This window comes from Uloborus diversus, chromosome 9 (genome assembly GCF_026930045.1).
Source record: "Uloborus diversus isolate 005 chromosome 9, Udiv.v.3.1, whole genome shotgun sequence".
Taxonomy (NCBI): Eukaryota; Metazoa; Arthropoda; class Arachnida; order Araneae; family Uloboridae; genus Uloborus; species Uloborus diversus.
In genome coordinates, this window is record NC_072739.1 from 139,717,316 (window position 1) to 139,738,291 (window position 20,976).

Genomic DNA, 20,976 nt, shown 5'->3' on the forward strand with positions numbered 1-20,976 from the left:
ATAAAATGATAATTTGGAACTTATTAGATAAATTTTGCTATTGATAAACAAATGCAAATGAATTGGTTAAAAGGACGCCTGAAGTGTTGAAGAGTGATCTTGAGATCCAATAATATGCCTTATGTGTCTATGCATGTGTTTATAAGCAAAACTCTTTCCACTATGCAAAATTCTTTGTTACGTCACTCGTGAAGTGGTCCTTGTAGTTAAGAATGTGCCAGAAAAAGGCCCTATTTTAAATTTTATTTATTTTTCTGTTACAGAATTTTTTTTTTTTTTGCATTTCCAGTCTTAGTGCACAATTTTTTTAAAGTTTCAAACAACTTAGTAATTCAAAAAAAAAGGGTTTTTTTTATGTTTATTACAAAAGTAAAGGATGGGGGGGGGGGGGTAGCATTTCTCTCTCTCTTTTTATTTTTTAATAATAAGCAAGATTTTGCAATTTATTTTTGCTCTTCAGTTTTGAGTACATTAGCTGTCTATATGTATGATTTTAGTGTTAACTATTGTTCCATTCATTCAGTGCTGTAAATGAAGTAGGATAAAATATTAGTAATAAAGGCAACGAAATTCACTTTAAAGTTTTTAGTTAAGATTGTGTGATTAGTTGTACACTTACAAAAGACTTTGCTCATGACGCACCTTTTTTATGTAACAATACTACTACCAAATTTTGTCTTTAATATTTGTAAGTTTTGCAACAAATATCTAGGTATTTGCTTTAGATTGTATAATTATCTAAAATAACATTAAAGATTGTGTTCAAAAATCATAAATTCAAGAAAATTGAAATTTTCATTTAAAGTCATGGAAATTTGTCATGGACAAATGTCCTGGATAAGGAGAAAGCAACACTAACTAAAAGAGCATTAGAAATATTGAGTGATTTAACAGTATTGCACATTAAAGCTATTAAAACTGGAAAATTGAATGATCACAAACCTAAATCTGAATTTTGAAATCTCATTGCATCTACTTCTGTAGCAGCCGCTCGTCTTTTTTTTTTTTTTTTTTTTGCAATGTGATTTTACTGCTTGGACATCACTCATTTTGAATTTACTATTATTTTCAACGCTTCTTATATTTTCTATTTTGTAGTAGCAAGCTTGCACATTCTTGATTACGCCACACCCGCTCAAGAAACACAATTCAATTGCATCAGAGTTCGTTTCCATCACTCGTAAGAACTATATTATTAAATTTACCAGAGTTTATTTTAATTTGTTGAAGGTTTTAGAAAATAAAGATCTTTAGTCACGCGATAGAATACAGAAATAAGGAAATGCTAATACTCTAAAATAGTCAAGGGCACCCATATGCAAAATTGTAGGGGGGAGGGGGGCTCAGATATTTTCCCCATGGAAACTGATTTTAGTGCAGATTAGATATTAAAATAGAAATTAAACTTATTCGTTAACGGTTGGAGAAGAAATGTTTTTACATTTTTGCAGAGAAAACAGTATTAAAAGCAAGAAAGTTCTTATTTCTAGGGGGGGACTTCAGCCCCCACTTGCCCCCTCCATATAGGTGCTCTTGAAAACAGTAGTGCCCAACATGTGGCCTGCAAAACTAATCCATGCGACCCTATGATTTTGCAATGTCAGGAATCAAACACTATGTTCTGGAATTTCAGAACCTATTAATTTATATGCATTTGAAAATGTGCAAATAAGTAAACAAGTACTTTTAAATCAGAAGATTGAATGGTTTTTTTAATACATAAATATCTGGTTTAGAAACATGAATTTACTAAAAAATGGCTTTACCTTGAAGAACCAAAATACTGTCAAGTTGCGTGACACTAGAAGGCCACTTTTGAAGCAAATTTATCGAAACTTAGTAATGACTCATCCAACCTTTGTTCCGTTCATTATCATTCTGCCTGTTGATAAAAAAAAATTAGACATTTAAGCACCATTATACCTCATCCTCTTCATTTTTACTTTACTTAAATTTGTATGATAAAGATGAAGCTTTGATGAGGTAGTGGCTTTCGCGTAGAAGTTTTGCCATTGTTCATTTCCAGAAATTGACAATTTTTATATTAAACAGTAGTGTTCTCTTCATGTAGCAAGGTCATGAAAATTTTTATGAAGGCATGAAAAAGTCTTGAAAAAGTCTTGGAATTTTTTTCATCCAAATCGAGTATGAACCCTGGATACGAAATTGACATTTTTTTACATCCAAAAATTGATTTTCCACACTTGAAACCAGTGACATAGCCAGGATTTCATTTCGGAGAGGGTCCAATCATTGGTATGGTGTGGCGAGGATTTCATTTCTGGGGGGGGGGGGGGGGTCTAAGGAAATTAGACAAAATAATATGGAGATCTCTTAAAAGTAAGCAAAATAGATTTTAGAGATGAAAATTTTACTTAATTGTTATTAATGACAAGTAATAATTTTGAGTGCATTTGAATTTAAAACAAGCAGCAAAATCAAATGCAAAATAGAAATTTGAAAATTACGACAAAATTAAAAGACAACTGAAGGCAACACCTCCACTTCTCCCCGAATGGTAACAAGACCTTCTCAGTTTTCGTGGGAGATGTGGAGTGACTTTCCAACGCCATCCAACTAAGAAACCCAGAACAATAGCTGACTTGATTGAAATTTTGAAAAAAAAACAGTAACACCATCAAAATCAACATTTTGTGTACATAATTAAGGTTGATTGCAATTTGAAGAGAAATATATAAATGATTTTTTTAAAGTACAATTTTGAAGAGAAACTGATGTTAGTTTCAAAAACATAAATGATAGAGAATGAATTACAAAATGAACAAAAAATTACAAGAGTAATCTGACTTATTTTTGCTCATTTTATTCCTCAGATATGTTTTAATTCTTTTTAAGCACTAGAAACTTCTTTCAGCAGACCACATTGTAATAGGAAGTGTGCTTAGTAGTTTAAATTAATATTAATGAGATGGAATACTTAGTTGTTCTACTAGAAGAATGAAGCCAAAAATTGAATTCTCGATATCGTTTATTATTATCATAATACAGGAGTTGTAAAAAAAAAAAAAAAGCTGATCGGCTCAATAGCAGAATGGTTCCTTTGCTACAACGAGGGTGCCCTGAAAGTATTAACTCTGGTTCTCTGTCATGTTCCCAATTTTTTTTCTCACTTTCACAGAAAGTCCACACAGGGACAAAATTCCATGAAATTTGAAGGAAACTAGACAAAGGAGAAGTGTTTTTTGTTGAATTCTAAACAGGTATCTGTTCTCTGAATTTGTAACTACGAGTACTTGAATGATACAAGGGTAATCAATGTTTTAGATACTGGAAAGAGGAATATTTTTGCACACTAAGGAAAAATTGAGAATCGCTGCAATATAGCTCTACGCCTTACCTGGCACCCCATTTGGTGCCCCCCTCCCTTCCCTACTCATTTTACTGTTCCAATTCTCCTTCAAAAAAATATTTCGCATATTGTACGAGAGAAATGTAAAAAACATATTTTTTCTTGTTCCATTTTTTACTGAGCATAATGCTTGTTTTTATTCGAAGGCATTTTTTTTTCTCCAATCATATATTTACACTTGGGCATTTCGGAGGGTGTCCAGACCCCCCTTGGCTACGCCACTGCATGAAAAATTTTTTTCCAAACCTAAAAGTTGATTAATTTTTCTTTTTTAACTTTAAAAAAAGTAAAGTGGTAATCTCAGCATCTGGAATTTGGGTCCTACTGGATGTATTGTTTTAGGTTCTAATTTTGGCTCCTGTACATTTAAGTTTCCCAATTTTTATCATTTGATGTTGGCAGCTTTGGTCCTGTAAACCTGGGTTCATTGATTTAAATCAAATTTAAAAAAAAAAAAACCATTGACTTAAATCAATTGATTTGAATTAAATAGTATTTTTAGCAAAATCATTGATTAAAGTCAGTTGATTTTATTTTTGTAAATTAATTTTGCATTTTTAGAATGTTGTTCTAATTTATCTCACTGCATTTTATAATCTAAACTTCAACTGCCAAAACTACATAGCTATGCCTCTTTCTGTGTAATGGATTTTCAGCCTCTTGCAATGTTGCATTTTTTCCAAAATTAGTTCAGGGCAAAATAAAAATGTGCAGTGTTCTTTTTCTCCATGACTAATGTAGTTAAGAAAAGTAATAGTTCAGCATATTATTTTACACTAAAGATATGCATAATGACGGAAGCCTTATCTTAAAGCAAGCATAAAACAAAATCGCATCTTATCTAAACATTATAACGTATTTATGAATTTCAAAAAAATTTGTATATTTAGAGAATTTATCCTAATTTTAAGAGTATGATAAATATATCCATCTAATGAAATATGTTATGTTTAAAAAACGTAAAGTGATTAAAATCTACAAATTTTTGAAGATTTTAAAAAATCTTACTTTTTTTATGAATTTATTTTTTTTAATCACAAACCCTGCTTGCTGTAAACATAAATTGATCAAATTTCTTTTCCAGGTCGTGAAGCATGATGATGTATCCCACCTGCCAGCAGATGAGCCCAATCCTCATGTGGTTCGTGTGGGATTCTCCACTGACAGTACTTCCTTGCAGTTGGGTGAGGAAAACTTGCTATTATATTACGTTTTTAAAATTACGTAATATTAGTTTTGCAGTATCATTGTGTATTCTGTAATTAAGAAATGTCAAGTAACTAACAGAATTATCTAACAAGTTTTAGGCATGAGATTTTTCAGTTGATTAAGGATTTTCCACTTTCTCCTTTATTCTTTCCCGAATTGTTTTCTGTATTTCACGCTTTTCTCTCTTACTGCCGTTTACATATTAAATCAATTTTGTAGTTGTGATTGGTTTTTTTTTTTAAATCTGGTTTCAATTTGCCACCATTGGCAATATTTAGCAAGTAATCCATTGAATTGTGTTTAATTGTGTTACAAACTAAGAGTGTTTTAATTGTTTTCTTGTGCACTCTGAGATACTATTCTACTGTATTTTTGTTCTTAATACACATTCTATACAGATTTAATGCAACTTTAGATCATAGATGAGAATAAAATCATCACATTTCTTTATATTTGAAAATATAATTCTATATTAATCATACTTTTATAAAACTGTTTAAAATGCTATTCATTTAAGAAGAACTGCTTATATGCATTGTAAAATTTCAAATTCTTTTCCATTGCTGGGCTGAAATGTTGAAAGAGAATTTTCAATGTATTTGTTGAGATAATTAATTTTTTGCTTTTAGTGCTTCCCTTTTTTTTTTTTAATTTTATCTCTTTTCTCACTACAGTTGCCCCTTATTATATCGCAGATTCAGATATATTGCTCTCCCAGGGGAATATATATATATATATATATATATATATATATATATATATATATATATATATATATCAGGGTTCGTACGCCCTTGAAAAACCTTGAAAAGTGCTTGAAAAAAAAAAGTTCATTTTCAAGTGCTTGAAAACCTTGAAAAAGTTTTAAAACCTTGAAAAAGTTTCTTAGTGCTTAAATTCTCCCAAAAATCAACGAATTGTGCTTAGAAGTTTTAAAAAAGTATTTCACCAATGCAATTTTCTGAACATGTGTTCAGTATGCAACATCGCGAAAAATTGCTTCCGTGTTTGGGATTTCAATCCTTTTGCATCTTGTAAATATTTTGATGTTTTTTACAACCGAAAGATATTTTGACATATGGTACCTTAGATTAGTTTATTTTTTGTTTAATTTCATTAATTAACAAAGAAATTAATTTGGAAACCATGACAACATTGACATTACTCGGGTTTCGCGGAAAATTGCTCTTGTGTTAGAAATTTCAATCTTTTTGCATCCTGCAAATATTTAAATATTTTGGCTAATCAAATGTTAGTTTCGCATGTGCTACCTTAGATTAGTATATTTTTTGTTTAATTTTAATCAAAAACAAATAAATTTATTTCATGGGAAACATGCCACGTCGAACGAACTCAGACTTAGCGAAAAATTGCTTCTCGTGTTTGAAATTTCAATCTTTTTGCATCTTGCAAATATTTAAATATATTCACTAATCGGATGTTATTTTCATATTTGCTACCGTAGATTAGCACATTTTATGTTTAATTTCAGTAAAATATAAGTTTATTTTATGGGAAACATGACAGCATTAAACTTAATTCACGAAAATTTGCTTCCCTTGTTTGAGATTTCAATCCTTTTGCATTTTAAAAAAATATTTTTATATTTTTGGCAATTAGTAGTTATTTTGACACTGCTACATCAGATTAGCTTATTTTATTTTTTTATTTTAATAACTAAAGAGTTAAAGAGTTTATTACCTTGGTCTTGTTTAATTATTTGCTAATTTATTTTTGCAATTTTGAATGATTATCTTTACCTAATTTTTGGTCATAGCAGATTTTTTTTAAAAAAATTTAAATTTCAGCAGTTGAGCACCTAACAAATTAACTTAAAGTTTGTATTTTAAATATAAAGTTGATTTATATAATTTTATTTATAAGTACATCATTTTTTTATGTCTGCTAAAATAAATAAGGTGTATAACAGGGGTGGTTGTGTTATGATTATTCACTTGAAATCCAGTAGTGTTCGTTTTTATGCTTTTACCTCCCTATATCTCCAATTTTCCCCCTTTTCCTCAAATGTTCAAAATTACTACTTTATTAAGGTTGTGGGTACTTGGAGCTAACCGAAAGAGGCTTTAATCAGCAAAGGGGTAGATAGCTTAAGTAGGGTCATTGATCTTCATTTGGATCTAATAAATTGACCAGTACAAGCCTAGCTAGGCCCAGTGCCTGTTGCTGGTTATCAACAGGCACTGGGCATGGTATTTCTATGCAAAATATTTTGACTTAATAAACTATTTTATGAATTGTATGCATAGCAAAAGTTGTTGTTGTACATATGTATATTCAAGTAATAGGGGTCTTAGTTTTAAAAATTATTTCCCCCCCCCCCCCTCGCCCCATTTTGCTCTTTGAAACTTTCAGGTAATTTTTTATGAACTCACAAATCACCTGAATATTATTGCCTTTCTAAATTTAAATTCTAATTTCAACAATAACCCATTTTTTCCCAAAATAAAACTACTTTTGCCATAATATATGTCAACTTCTTGTGAATCTTTTCAATTTCGAAATATGGCTCTATAAATCTGCACTTGCACATTTATTGTCTATTGCAAGTTAATCAATGAAAGCTGAATAGGCTCAAGTTTGCATTCAGAGTATTTATCACTGCTTAAGCTGCTTTTGTATATTTTGAGGTGTAGAGACTGGACTGTGGACTTTCATAAACTTTTCTTACTTCCTAATTTTTAAATTTACTCTCGAGGACAGTTGAAATGCCTTATTGTCTGAACAGCTAATAAATACATACGAATAATTGATTTGCATACTTATAAATGATTTGCAAACCTAATATTTTTAGAACTTAATAGTGAAAACTGAAATAACTTTCTGGGTAGTGTTTTTGTCCTAACCGCCCTTATATTGTAATAAACCACTGTATAGATATTGGAAATAAATGTTGAAACCCAATGACTTCAAAAACTCCTCTCTGGCAATGCCATTGAACTTGGGTATTTTAGTTTCTTCCCATAAAAGTTAAAAGCACTTATGAAAGGTTTTTTTTAAAAGTATTAATTTGCTGATTCTAGAAAATATACAAACCTCTGACTACTGCAACCTTTGAAAAACTCAAAATTAAACCTCTTGGTATCTGCTTCTCTTTATGACCAAACTTTTCAAACATTTTCAGAAAAACTTTCAACGCAGTAGATCTTTCATCAAAGCGTCTCTCGTTGTAGAAAAAGCAATTTTGCTTTCCTATACTTTTTTGTATTATTGCCTTATTTCTATGTGTTTGTAGTAAATGAAATCTGCATACAATATTTTTAGTACAAATTTATGATATTGCCTTGAAAACAAAATTTTTTACCTTGAAAAGTACTTGAAAAGTGCTTGAATTTTTTTCTGCCTAAAGGGTATGAACCCTGATATATATATATATATGTATATTTGCTTCTTAACATTTGATATAACAAAATTTTTTTATGAATATTTCTCAAGAAAAATATTTTATTTGTTTAATCAATAGACAAAACTGGCCTTTTTTCAATATGCATAGTTTGTCACAGTTTAAGCTGCAACTTTCGATTCATGTGCCACCATAAAACAATAAAAATATTTATTTATTTTATTTTATTTGTTTTATTTATTTATTTATTTTTTTTGGAGAAAAAATGGTATACTAATTTTCTCTTGATTTCATTAAGAAAATCATCCTGATTTGACAATGAACTAATATTTTTGTACAGGCACATGAAATTAAATTTTTAAGTTGGCTTAATTGATCCTTTTTGTGACCTTGGTTATATCGCACTTGCGCTTTCGTATGCATTGCGCGTTTGTCTCCCGACATGCTGGTTATCCTGAGGGGTCACTGTATTTTAACGAAAGAGTGAGTTTTGTGCTTTTCTATCTTTCTGTTCTATTTGCTGCATCTGTGCACTCTTTTTACATCCTTGATGTTAGTCTTGTTTAAGGTCAACACTGTCTCTTTTAAAAATATTCAATTATCAATTAAATTTGCAGGTGAAGAGCCATTGTCTTGGGGCTATGGTGGAACGGGTAAGATATCGACAAACTGTAAATTTTTAGACTATGGACAACCTTTCATGGAGGGTGATGCCATTTTGGCTTGTGTTGTGAGTATTGTTTCATGTCTTATTTACTTTATAATTTGTTTCCTGTAAGGGGCTTCAACAGATATTTTAACTAATAATGTGTGGCAAAGGAACCTGAAAAAAGAATTAACACCTGGCTCATGGCATTTACTTCCCTTAGTTTCGTACAGGGATGATAGCATTTTGTTATCCATCAAGCAAGAGAATTTTCAGCTCAGTACAATAACTTATATGGTTGAGCGATTTAAATCATGATTTTTAATGATTAAAATTTTAAAAGTTTAAAAGAATGAATTTGATGATCATGAAGTTCAGAAGTAAATTAAACTGAAAAAAAAAATAAATCAATTATTAATAGCAATAAAGTTAAAGAGAAAAGAACTTGCAAATCTATATATATAAAAATGGAGTTTGGTAAATTTGTTCCCTAAGATCTCAGAAACTACCCGGCAGATTTGGCTGAAACTTTCACCGTTTGTTCAGTTTGGTACTGGGAAGGTTTATAGACCAGTTCGAAAAAAATCCGATTGATAGTTCCCTTTTTATTCCAATTTTAGTCCCAATATGGGGGTGGAAAAAAACGTGCACATATTAACATTATTTGTCCATCGAAAGCGCTATTTTTTCTGCTGAAGATAGCATCTGTTCGAAGTTTCTAAGTTGTATAAAAAACGAGTTATGAGCTTTTTTGTTCCCTGTTCGAAGGCTTTCATCAACCCAAGTCATTATTTAGTGTGTCATCTCAACTCCCACGAATTGTTGTATTGTTGAATATTTTTGCTTTTCGTCTGACTTTTTGAGACTTTTCTCAAGTCAAATCTTAAAGTAACTTTTTTCCACAAGATTGGCTAAAAATAAATGAATTTGGCTGATCATTTTACTTTTAAACGGAACTTATGTAATTAATGGTTTTTTATTATTATTTATGCTGATTGCACACTTGCTCACTATATCCAACCAACCAGCAGAAATATCACCAGAACTTTTTCAGAAAGATTTCAGTAGCTGATGCATTTGGCAGTTTTTTCCACTGTCGCTGTTTTTGAGCCCAAAGACTACGTAATAATGTTTCTCAGCTTTCACCATATAAACAAAATATCGCCATCAAAGATACTTAAAAATATATATATATATACTGTGTAAAAATATTTCAACAACTAAATTAGGCAAATCCATAAACCGCACAAAAACTTCCATTAATTTTTCTTTTTGCACGATTTCAAACAATCGCCAAATTTTACTACTTATTTTGGAAACATTTCGGATGAATCCGTTTAGCGCCATTTTATTTCGACCAAAAGTATCTCAGCATCTGGCAACAATATTTCCATAGTAAAAATTAGTAAGGAGGGGGAGTATTATGGAAAGTGTCCCAAAATGATTCTCGCAAGTTTGGTAAGATTTTAAACCGCACCAAGTGCCCACAAAAATTCAAATTTCCCAAAATAACTAAAGCAATTGTAAGGGGAACACGGGCGGCTACATTTTTTAAAACAGTTCGTACATCAATAGCCATACAGAGAAGGTTTTAGATTTAAAAAAAAAAAAGTACTAACAGATAAATCTTTTTAAACATGTAAAGTTTAATTTCATATTTCGGAAATTCTTCAAATTTGTATATGCTTAAATGTCGTGCTTTTGTTTCTAATTGAATACTATTTTGTTCTTTATACTTATTGCTATTTTAGTTTAATGAGTAAGGAAGAAGCTCGATTTTTAATCACGTCAAAAAGGTTTTTAAATTCTTTTGCTTAAAACAGAAAACAAGGGCAAGTAAAGATTGTTTCTCATAGTTATTACTAACCCAGGCAACGCCGGGTATTTTTGCTAGTGGATATATAAAACAAGATGTTTCTTTTCAGTGAAATTAAGCATAATAAAATAGATTGGATATTTTTTTTATTAGAGTTAAACTATTTATTTATTCATTTAAAAATGAACTTAGCATGCAATCCTTTTTCAATTTCAATTGAATCAAAACAGTAAAACAAAATATGCATCTAAAAGAGGCAAGAATTCAAAAAAAAAAAGCTGCTTTTCATTCTTTGGTGGTTTTTATTAAAGATTTATGAGCCATTGTCTGTAAGAATCAGGCAGGTTGTGATTGTTGACATTTTTAATTTTCTTTATTTTTGCAAATGTTGTTCCTTATCATGAATGTAATGTTTGTGCAAAATATGAGCTTTGTCTGCCTTACCGTTTTTGGGAAACTAAATTTTTTAATTTAGGGGGCGTGGCACATTTTTGCATGTTTTTCAAATTTGCAGATTTTAAAGTTCTTGTTGCTTTAAGCGCCCCTATAATGACATGGATTTTTAAATTCTATACTATTATATGGTCTTCTTAGATACTATTACAGTTGTCAAATCAGTGTCACTATGAGAGCGACGGCCACGAACTCCGTTTAAAAATGACCGAAAATGATTTTTTTTCTATATTCAAGGCCAATTTTCTCAAAGCGCCTTCATGATGACGCCAACATTTTTAGATCATTTTCTAGCCACACTTACATACATCAAAAATATGTATCAAAATCGGTGTCACTATAAGGGCGCCAGAAGATATTGGAACTTTTATTCGATAAATTTCACAAAAACACAAATATTTAAAATCTAACTACAACTGTCGCCCTCATAGCAGAGATCTGATACTAAATTAGGTTGATAACCAACATGTTTGTCTAACATTTGAACAAAAAAAATCGGTGTCACTCCTATTGTTTTTGGAAATATAATCGTTCGAAGTTAGTACGTTATGGCGTTTTTTTATATTTATTTATTTAATCTTTTCATCTCCCAGATAGTTTTTTTGAACATGTTTATTTTTAATTTAATACAAAAATGTGTACCTTATAACATAAACAGCTTTGGGCAGCAAGCGAGTCTTTTTCTTGAATAGAAAATGCCCGTTTTGATATAGGTACCAGGTGGATCTATTGTGCATAACATGTCTAGACTATTATACCAATACTCGTCTTGTTTTTCCGACCAAACAAATTTATTTATTCCAATTGTTCTTGACATCATTTGACCTCAACTTGCAAATGGATTTTATACGAAAGATGTAAAGAGAGAAGCTCTTACAAACATCTTATATAAATGCTTCAAATTTTCAACTAATAAATACCCCTGCATTGCCAAAAGTTCAATTTAATGAATTTGGATGGTTCCTATCTTTACGAGCTCAGTTCAAGTTCACTTCAAAGCAGAAGGAGTATTTATAAGAACAATTTACGATTGGTGAAAATACTGGGAAAAAACAACATCCCTGTCAAGTTGCACACTAGATGAGAAATGCAGTTCGTAATGGGAAAAAAACTGTTCGTTGCTTCAGAGTATTGTACTATGAAACAAATCCTATGCTTTTTTTCGATGGAAGAAACAAAAAAGCGAATGCATTCTCAATACATCAAATGAGAATATTGAAGAAAGCGAACATTCAGAATCTGAAACTGAATTTGAGGATAACGTAGACCAAAACGAAGAAAACATTAAGAATCAAGTCAAACCAATTTCAGAAAGACGGTCATCTCTTATTGAAAACTGCTAATTTTGTAGCACTAAAGCATGGGGAAACATGGTATCCCAGAAAAAGAGTAGAAGTTGATGATTTGCAAGTTTATGTCAAATGCATGTCAAGAACAATTGGAATAAATAAATTTATTTGGTCGGAAAAAACAAGACGAGTATTGGTATAATAGTCTAGATATGTTATGCACAATAGATCCACCTGGTACCTATATCAAAACGGGCATTTTCTATTCAAGAAAAAGACTCTCTTGCTGCCCAAAGCTGTTTATGTTATAAGGTACACTTCTTTGTATTAAATAAAAAATAAATATGTACAAAGAAAAATCTGGGTATAAAATATTAAATAAATAAATATTAAAAAAACGCCATAACATACTAACTTGGAACGATTATATTTCCAAAAATAATAGGAGTGACACCGATTTTTTGTGTGCAAATGTTAGACAAACATGTTGGTTATCAACCTAATGTAGTATCATATATCTGCTATGAGGGCGACAGTTGTAGTTAGATTCTAAATATTTGTGTTTTTGTGAAATTTATTGAATAAAAGTTCCAATATCTGCTGGCGCCCTTATAGTGACACCAATTTTGATACATATTTTTGATGTAAGTGTGGCCAGAAAATGATCTAAAAATGTTGGTGTCATCATGAAGGTGCTTTGAGAAAATTGGTCTTGAATATAGAAAAAAATTCATTTTCGGTCATTTTTAAACGGAGTTTGTGGGCGTCGCTCTCGTAGTGTCACCGATTTGACAGCTGTAACAGTATCTAACAAGACCATATAGTAATATGGAATTAAAAAATCCATGTCATTATAAGGGCGCTTCAAGCAACAAGCACATTAAAATCTGCAAATTTGGAAAACCAGCAAAAATGTGCCACGCCCCCTAAACAAAAAAAATTGTTTTCTCAAAAATGGTGAGTCAGACAAAGCTCAAATTTCGGATTTACATTACATTTATGATAAGGAACAACATGTGAAAATAAAAAAAAATTTAAAATGTCAACAATCACAAATGCTTTAAACTGCAGGCCGAGGAGTCAGTCACCTTTCTCACTTTTAGTCACCTTTTAAAAATTTGGTTACTTTTAGTCACCTTTTGCAACTTTTGTCACCTTTCTCACCTTTCTTGAAATGTGTCTTAGGATTTTTTTTTTAAATAATTAAATCCTTGAAAAATATCTGAATGATAGCTTTAACAGTGAAATTAATTAAAAAAGTAAGCATTAAACATGCCCCCCTCCTACCTTGTTGTTGTTTAAGAAAAATAGCTATGCTACCGGGAAATCAGGGAATTTTTTTATCGCTTGCAATTGCACCCTATGAGCAGAACCAGTCTTTCTATCCCCCCTTCGGCCGTCAGACGCGTTTTCCGCAAGTCTCGTCTAAACGCCATTTTGTTTCCTATCGTGTTTCTGGCCATAGAGCATTGTTCGACTAAAGTTCAGCTGCACAATTTGTTTCTGCACACTTTGTTGAGTGAGCGGTCATCGAATGCAAGATGTCTTCTGTGTTTATCAAGTGACGTCATCTGGAGTCTCCAAATCTCACGCTCATCTCTAGAGCCGAGCGCGTTACTTGCTTGTTTTACTTTTACTGACCTCTAAAGCCGCGACTAAGCACCCACGAGCAGTTCAATTTGAAAAAGGGGTGATGGGTTAAGAGGCATGCCTCGATGTCTTCTTTGAGCGCGGAATAAAGAAAAGTTTTGGTTTGTGTTTATAGTTTCACTTTGTGTTTGCACAGAAATGGTTCGGGTTCTATTTTTGCTGCGCAAATGCGTAGTGAACTTGGTCTGTGTAAAAATTTCTTAACATTTCCTTTTTTGGTGTGTCTCGAAGACAGTTTGGTGCATTTTCGTTAATAAAAAAGTTTTTAGGTTGTTTGGCACTATTATCCTTGAGACGCGAGAAAAAAATCTAATAAATATTGGTACTTGCAGTGTTCATACAATGCATAATGCAAATGTCAAAGCATTGCAGTATTTAGGTGAAGAAGCATCTGAACTTCTTAGTACTTATAGCTATTTTGATGGTTGGCCTTCCCGTTGGGAGGACTTCGAAGAAGTGCAAGCTCAACTAAATCCTCCTCATCACAAGTTCCTGAAACACACAAGTACCTGTTGGCTTACCCTTGGACCTGCCGCAAACAGACTACTAGAACAGTGGGATTCTCTTCAGTATTATTTTTTTAAACATGTGCTTTTAAAAAATAATTCAGCTATGTAATGCAGATCATATAAAGTTGTTGCAAATGTTTTAAAAAGACTTCTGTAAAAGTTGAACTGCATTTTATCATTTCATCTGCTGATTTGTTTATGCAGTTCACGAAACGCTTTCAATGCCAAGTGCCTGTGATACATAAATTGTACCAAGAAATAGAGACCATTGTTCAGACTTTTATGGCTCGAGTTATGAAAGCCTCTGTTATAAAAAAAGTTGATTTTTCAAACATAGACACGGATGAACTGTTTGCAGTTGGTAACAGAGTACCTCTTGAAGATCTCGTTGTTAGTGGGGAGGTGACAGATGAACTGTCAAAACTGAAAGAAAATAAAAAGGTTACGTTTTTAAAAGCTGCTTAAAAGCATTGTGTGACTGCATGCAAATATGTAATAGAAAAAGTCGCATATCATACAGGTTACTGAAAAGTTTTAAATTTTTGAATCCAAAAGAGAGAAGTAAATCTAGAAGTTGTAAGGATTTGAAAAAGGTTAGGTTGCCAAAATTATGCCCTTTAATGTTCCACTCGATAGGTTGTAAGATGAATGGAAACCTTTGCAGCTGGAAAAAGATGATGAAGCATCCGAAAACAAAACCATTGATAACTAATAACTACCGGCAGCAGCACATTTCAAAAAACGACTCAACTTCCAACGATCTAAAGTTTCCTAATGTTTCTAAGGTGATAAAAGATTCACTTGCATTATCACATGGTAATGCTGACATTGAAAGACGATTTTCCATTTCAAATCACCTTTTTGGTGAAAATAAGACAGAAAGATTTTTAAACAGCATACTTACAGTTAAAGAAAGGTTACACAGAGTTTACACTGAAAGTTTTTTGAAAATTTCTTAAAATTTTTATTTTGCTACTTCTAGCCCTATAATATTCATTTCCAAAATTGTAAAGAAATCTTTACAAAAAATATAAGGCTATTTTGGTAAAAGTCAGTAAAAAGAGATAATCTTTTGTTTTTTGAGTTCTTAACAAATTGCTTTTGTTCACGTTTTAGTTACTTTTTTGTCACCTTTTAGTCACCTTTGTTTTCAAATTTGTCACCTTTCTCACTTTTTTCAAAGGCCATCAGCAGTCCTCGGCCTGTAAACTGCCTGATTCTTACAGACAATGGCTCTTAAGTCAAGAACCAGGCATTTTTCCTTTTTTTTTTTAAATCATGTAACTTATTTTAGGGTTATTTTTTCAGAAAAAAAAAAAAAAAACATTATTTGGGGAAAATAATTCAATGCTGTATGATACTCAGGGTTCGAAAATATCTGATAATTTGGTAAGTGTTTAAATGGTAACTGCTTCTTCAAATCACTTGTTGTTTTCTTATATTATAGTTATAATGCATAAACTTTAAAATTAATGTTTCATTAATTATTTAAATTGAAGAACACATTTTTTGTGAAATTTACATATTTTGAATATAGCACTTAAATATAAATGATTTTTACAATCATTTGTGAAATATGATAATTTAATCTATATAAATAGTTCAAGCAATATACGGTTGAACATAGGCACAATTCCAACAGAAGCCTTTTCAACTGTTTTCGGGTTTCTAGTCAATACTGAATAGCATATCCAAAATCGGACAAAATTGAGTCACGAGAACACACAAAAATCAGATTTGAAAATGGGGGTCTAGTGGCAATTATCTTCAGTATAAGTAAACTATTATTTTTTTTTTTTTAAAGCATCATAAAACGTATTAAGCATTCTTAACTGTAATAATTATAGGCTAAGACCTCGATTTAGGGTTACGTGCCAAAAAAATTAGATTGAACCTCGATAACTTGACACTTGGATGGCTCGACCATACCAGTAACCCGACACATTTGCTTCCCTCTCTGGTACAGTGCTATATTTATATGAGTTGAAAAAAAATGGTTGCTCTGCACATGTTAAAAGAAATTCACTTAGTTTACTACTATTTAAACCAGAATCTACAACTTAAGACCCTCAATCTGTATTTGGCCTACATTTAAAGCTCAAAACTCGCAGTCGCCAAATTCGACCAGTTTTCAAATTTTGGCGACCATTATTTTGCTTCAGTCGCCATTGTGGCTACCATTCGCCAATGCAACCTTCCCTGACTATAATCTTGACATATGACCTTTCCCCAAATTCTTTTGTCCACTAAAAGTTCGACTATCGGATCTCCGGGGATGAGGGGGGGGGGAGTATTTTCCTTTTTCTGATGTCTCTACGTCCAGCATTATGAATTATTTTACCACGAAATGCAAGTAATTTTATTGTATATTTATATGCCATTGTGCTATGTGCTCTTGTTCTGAATAGAAACAAAAATCGCATTCACGATGGCAAATTCGTTACAAAACTTGCTATTTCAAAAACTCGGCTTTCTTTACAGGTGATTGTAAAAATAGACAAATTTCATACACCAATTTAGTAAATTATGCTTTTTTGATCTTAAATTCATTTTTCAACTTTATTTCTCCTTAACAAATGGCTATTTCTTCGTTTTGCGGTATTTTAAAACTACGCGGTTTCAAAGTTCATTTTTACCAGTTAAGACGAAAATTTCCTTTCCAAAATAAATGAAAAGAATTAATCTTGTTCATTTGGTTTACATATGAATAAACAAAAATGGCGCCTTTGAGTCAAAATGCAGAGACAAGGTAAAAAGGATATCACTAAAAAAATTTTTTTGCAAGATTTTTGATTTTTTGTTTGAATCATATTGTTTGTTTTTCCTTTTTTTTTTCTTTTTTAAAATATAAAACCTACTGCAGGAGAGGACATGTCCGTGTATTCAAGTAATATTGTTGATTGACTTACGGAATTTAGCCTTTGGGCTTTTCGTTTCAACATCGTAAGTTATCAAGCTGAACCAACTTAGAAAGATACGCGATAAACACTAGACTAGGGAAATAGCGAAAAAGGCTGCACGCCCGAAGCGCGACAGCGATTGACAGCTTACCACGCCTCCTGCAATTAGTGCACACAAGAGCTGACGAGATGCTGCCAATGGAGGTCTCAGAGTGGACGATTCCATTCCCAAAATAGCTTGGTTGAAAAAGTCGGGACTTAACTGTAGTAAAAAATTCCCCCCTTCCCATTTTTAAAGAGTTAAGTTTCTCCTATGAAGTACACCTACAAAAGAGATTGGTGAAGTGTCCATTGCAATGGTTGTTTCACCAAGGCCAACATTAATGTGTTCTCTTGTCTTTCAGAATATGGACTCTGATCGCATCCAGATGGGCTTTGCTAAAAATGGGAAGTTCCTGGGCTGGGCCTACACTTTCAACAAGAGTGAACTGAAAGGAAAGGGCTTATTCCCTCACATATTGACAAAGAATTGTTCATTTGAAGTCAACTTTGGACAAATGGTGAGTGAACATTTTCTTTTTAATAAAGTCTATATGCTTGCTTAGAGCTTTGATGAAAATAATTCACAAAATTTTGCCGCAATGGATTGTTCATTAAAAAACTTCTTGAAATCACCTTTAAAAAGCTTGAACAGAAAATGCTTACATTAACATTGTTTGTGTAAGCCCCTTTGTGGGTGTTAGATGACAATTTCAATTTCCTGTCTGCAAGACAAACCTGCAAAATTATATATTCGCCACAACTACTTAAAAATAGTCTATCATCAAAAGTACAGATCTTTTTCAGCAAGGGCAAAATGTTCAAAAACATGTGAGTTTTTGCAATTTATTTGTACCTCAGAGCCAGAACAAGGAAAGTCGCATAATCTCTTCTTTACAGGAGAGAGAAAAAAGGATTGTCTGGTGCATGCAAAAGATGCAACGCACACTTTTAACACTGCTAAATAATTACAGAGAATTCCTTTTTTAAATTACGTTCACATGGTTTGATGCAGAATGGGATTCTATATACAATGCACTAATAACCACAAAATCACAATTTTTGGACTTACGTCTCTCTGGTTTTAAGGTAGATATTAGCTTTAGGAAATGCATATAAAATTTTGATCATTAACTCGGGAAAATATCAAGTATCGGATCAAAACAGACAGTTGTTTTGAATATTCGTATGTTAAAAATTGTTTTGCTGTTTAAATTCAGACTAGGCTATTGATGAAGTTAATTCTATTTATTTATTTTCTCAATCTCATGAATTTTAACATGCTACATCTATTTTCCCTGTTTAAATACTCATGCTCCAACGTGCATTTGCAGGAAAAACCATATTTCCCTCTTCCAGACCTAGTGAAAGATTTTGTATTCATTAACTGCCTGCCTCCAGACCAATGGGAACGAGGCACACGGGCGCCAGCTCGGAGAGAGGATTGTGAGGTGAGTTAACTTTTACGAGAAGTCATACTTTTGAACTCTCAATAGAGTGAGAGCTTGTGCATTTGCAGCTTTAGTTCAGACACATTCTTTTGTTTATGTGAGTTTTTCACCAGTTAGTGTTGAGTTTTGAACTCTTCAAATTTCAGATTAATTGAATTCTTCTTTTCAGCGGTGGCAGTTCAAATGTAATATCCTGATCAAGTGTTTGCTTTAATTAAAAATATTGTAACTAAAGGAAGTTTTTTATTTTGAGGAAAGGTAGGAACATGGGAGGGGGAAAAATAGAATTAAGTGTCACCAATGTAAAGAAAAAAATCATACAGATTTTTAATGTTTGTTTTGTATGAAAGATCAGGGGTATGAAATTAATTTTATTGCTAAAGAAGTTCCAAAAGGAGAAAACATTCTTACAGGCATCGCAGCGTTCCTATATTCCTATATTTTCAGTTTCCGATTCCTTTTTTTTTTTTTTTTTTACTTTTCCCCTCGACTTTTGGCTACCGCCTTTTCCGCGATCCACGTGCAGCCGCCATTTTATCTTTCCTACTGTGCAGGGCTCCCAAATGGTTCGCTTTTCCCGCCAAAGTCCGTGTTTTATGGTAAAGTCCGCTTTAGACTTTTAACATTATGGTCTGATTAGTTCGCTTTTATATTGTTTTTACTTAAATATCAAATTTTAAAAGTTTTTCATTTCGTTAAAAGTTACTGTTCTCCCAAGCACGCCGCCGCAGCGCGTGTTAAACAAAGTTCGTACGCCCATGAAAAACCTTGAAAAGTTCTTGGGGGAAAAAAAAGGTCACACACACACATTTTCTAGTGTTTGAAAACCTTGAAAAAGTATAAAAAGTTTCTTTATTGCTTGAATTTATTTATTGTTTGGATTGTGCTTGTAATTCTTTTAAAAATATTTCATTAGTGCAATTTTCTGAACATATATATTCGATATGATTTATCGCGAAAAATTGCTTTCGTGTTTGAGGTTTCAATCCTTTTGCATCTTGTTAATATTTTGATTCTTTTTACAATCCAAAGTGATTTTGACATGTGCTTACCTTAGCTTAGCTTATTTTTCGTTTAATTTCAATAATTAATGAAGGAATTATTTTGGAAACCATGGCAACATTGAACTTACTCGGCTCGGACGCGGAAAAATGCTTCTCGCTTTTGAAATTTCAATCCTTTTGCATCTTGTAAATATGTTGATGTTTTCCACAATTAGAAGTTATTTTAGTATATGCTACTTTAGTTTAGCTTATTTTTCGTTTGATTTTAATAATTAACGAAGGAAATATTTTGGAAGCCATGGCAACATTGAACTTAATCGGATTTCGCGGAAAAATGCTTCTCGCGTTGGAAATTTCAATCCTTTTGCATCTTGTAAATATTTTGATGTTTTCCACAATTGGAAGTTATTTTGACATATGCTACCTTAGTTTAGCATATTTTTCGTTTAATTTCAATAATTAACGAAGGAAATATTTTGGAAACCATAACAATAACATTGAGCTTATTCGGACTTCGCGGAAAAATGCTTCTCGCGTTGGAAATTTCAATCCTTTTGCATCTTGTAAATATTTTGATGTTTTCCACAATTGGAAGTTATTTTGACATATGCTACCTTAGTTTAGCTTATTTTTCGTTTAATTTCAATAATTAACGAAGGAAATATTTTGAAAACCATAACAACATTGAGCTTATTCGGAATTCGCGGAAAATAGTTTCAATCCTTTTGCACCTTGTAAAAATTTTGATGTTTTTGACAATTGGAAGTTATTTTGACATATGCTACTATAGATTAGCTTATTTTTCGTTTAATTTCAATAATTAACGAAGGAATTACTTTGGAAGCCATGGCAACATTGAACTTAATCGGATTTCGCGGAAAAATGCTTCTCGCGTTGGAAATTTCAATCCTTTTGCATCTTGTAAATATTTTGATGTTTTCCACAATTGGAAGTTATTTTGACATATGCTACCTTAGTTTAGCATATTTTTCGTTTAATTTCAATAATTAACGAAGGAAATATTTTGAAAACAATAACAACATTGAGCTTATTCGGACTTCGCGGAAAATAATTTCAATCCTTTTGCATCTTGTAAACATTTAGATGTTTTTGACAATTGGAAGTTATTTTGACATATACTACTTTAGATTAGCTTATTTTTCATTTAATTTCAATAATTAACGTAGGAATTATTTTTGGAAGCCATGGTAACATTGAACTTACTCGGACTTCGCGGAAAATTGCTTTTAATGTTTGAAATTTCAAAATATTAAAATAT

General features: G+C 31.8%; 1 protein-coding gene across 1 annotated transcript in view; it reads left to right on the top strand.

Annotated features, from left to right (window-relative positions):
• The window catches only part of LOC129229507 (uncharacterized transmembrane protein DDB_G0289901-like), a 71,692-nt gene that overhangs the window by 20,636 nt on the left and 30,080 nt on the right, over positions 1-20,976 (top strand). The window contains exons 4-7 of the mRNA XM_054863825.1: positions 4,455-4,554; positions 8,558-8,670; positions 17,608-17,763; positions 18,577-18,693. Of these exons, the coding sequence (XP_054719800.1) occupies positions 4,455-4,554; positions 8,558-8,670; positions 17,608-17,763; positions 18,577-18,693 (486 nt within the window). The remainder of the gene's footprint in view (positions 1-4,454; positions 4,555-8,557; positions 8,671-17,607; positions 17,764-18,576; positions 18,694-20,976) is intronic.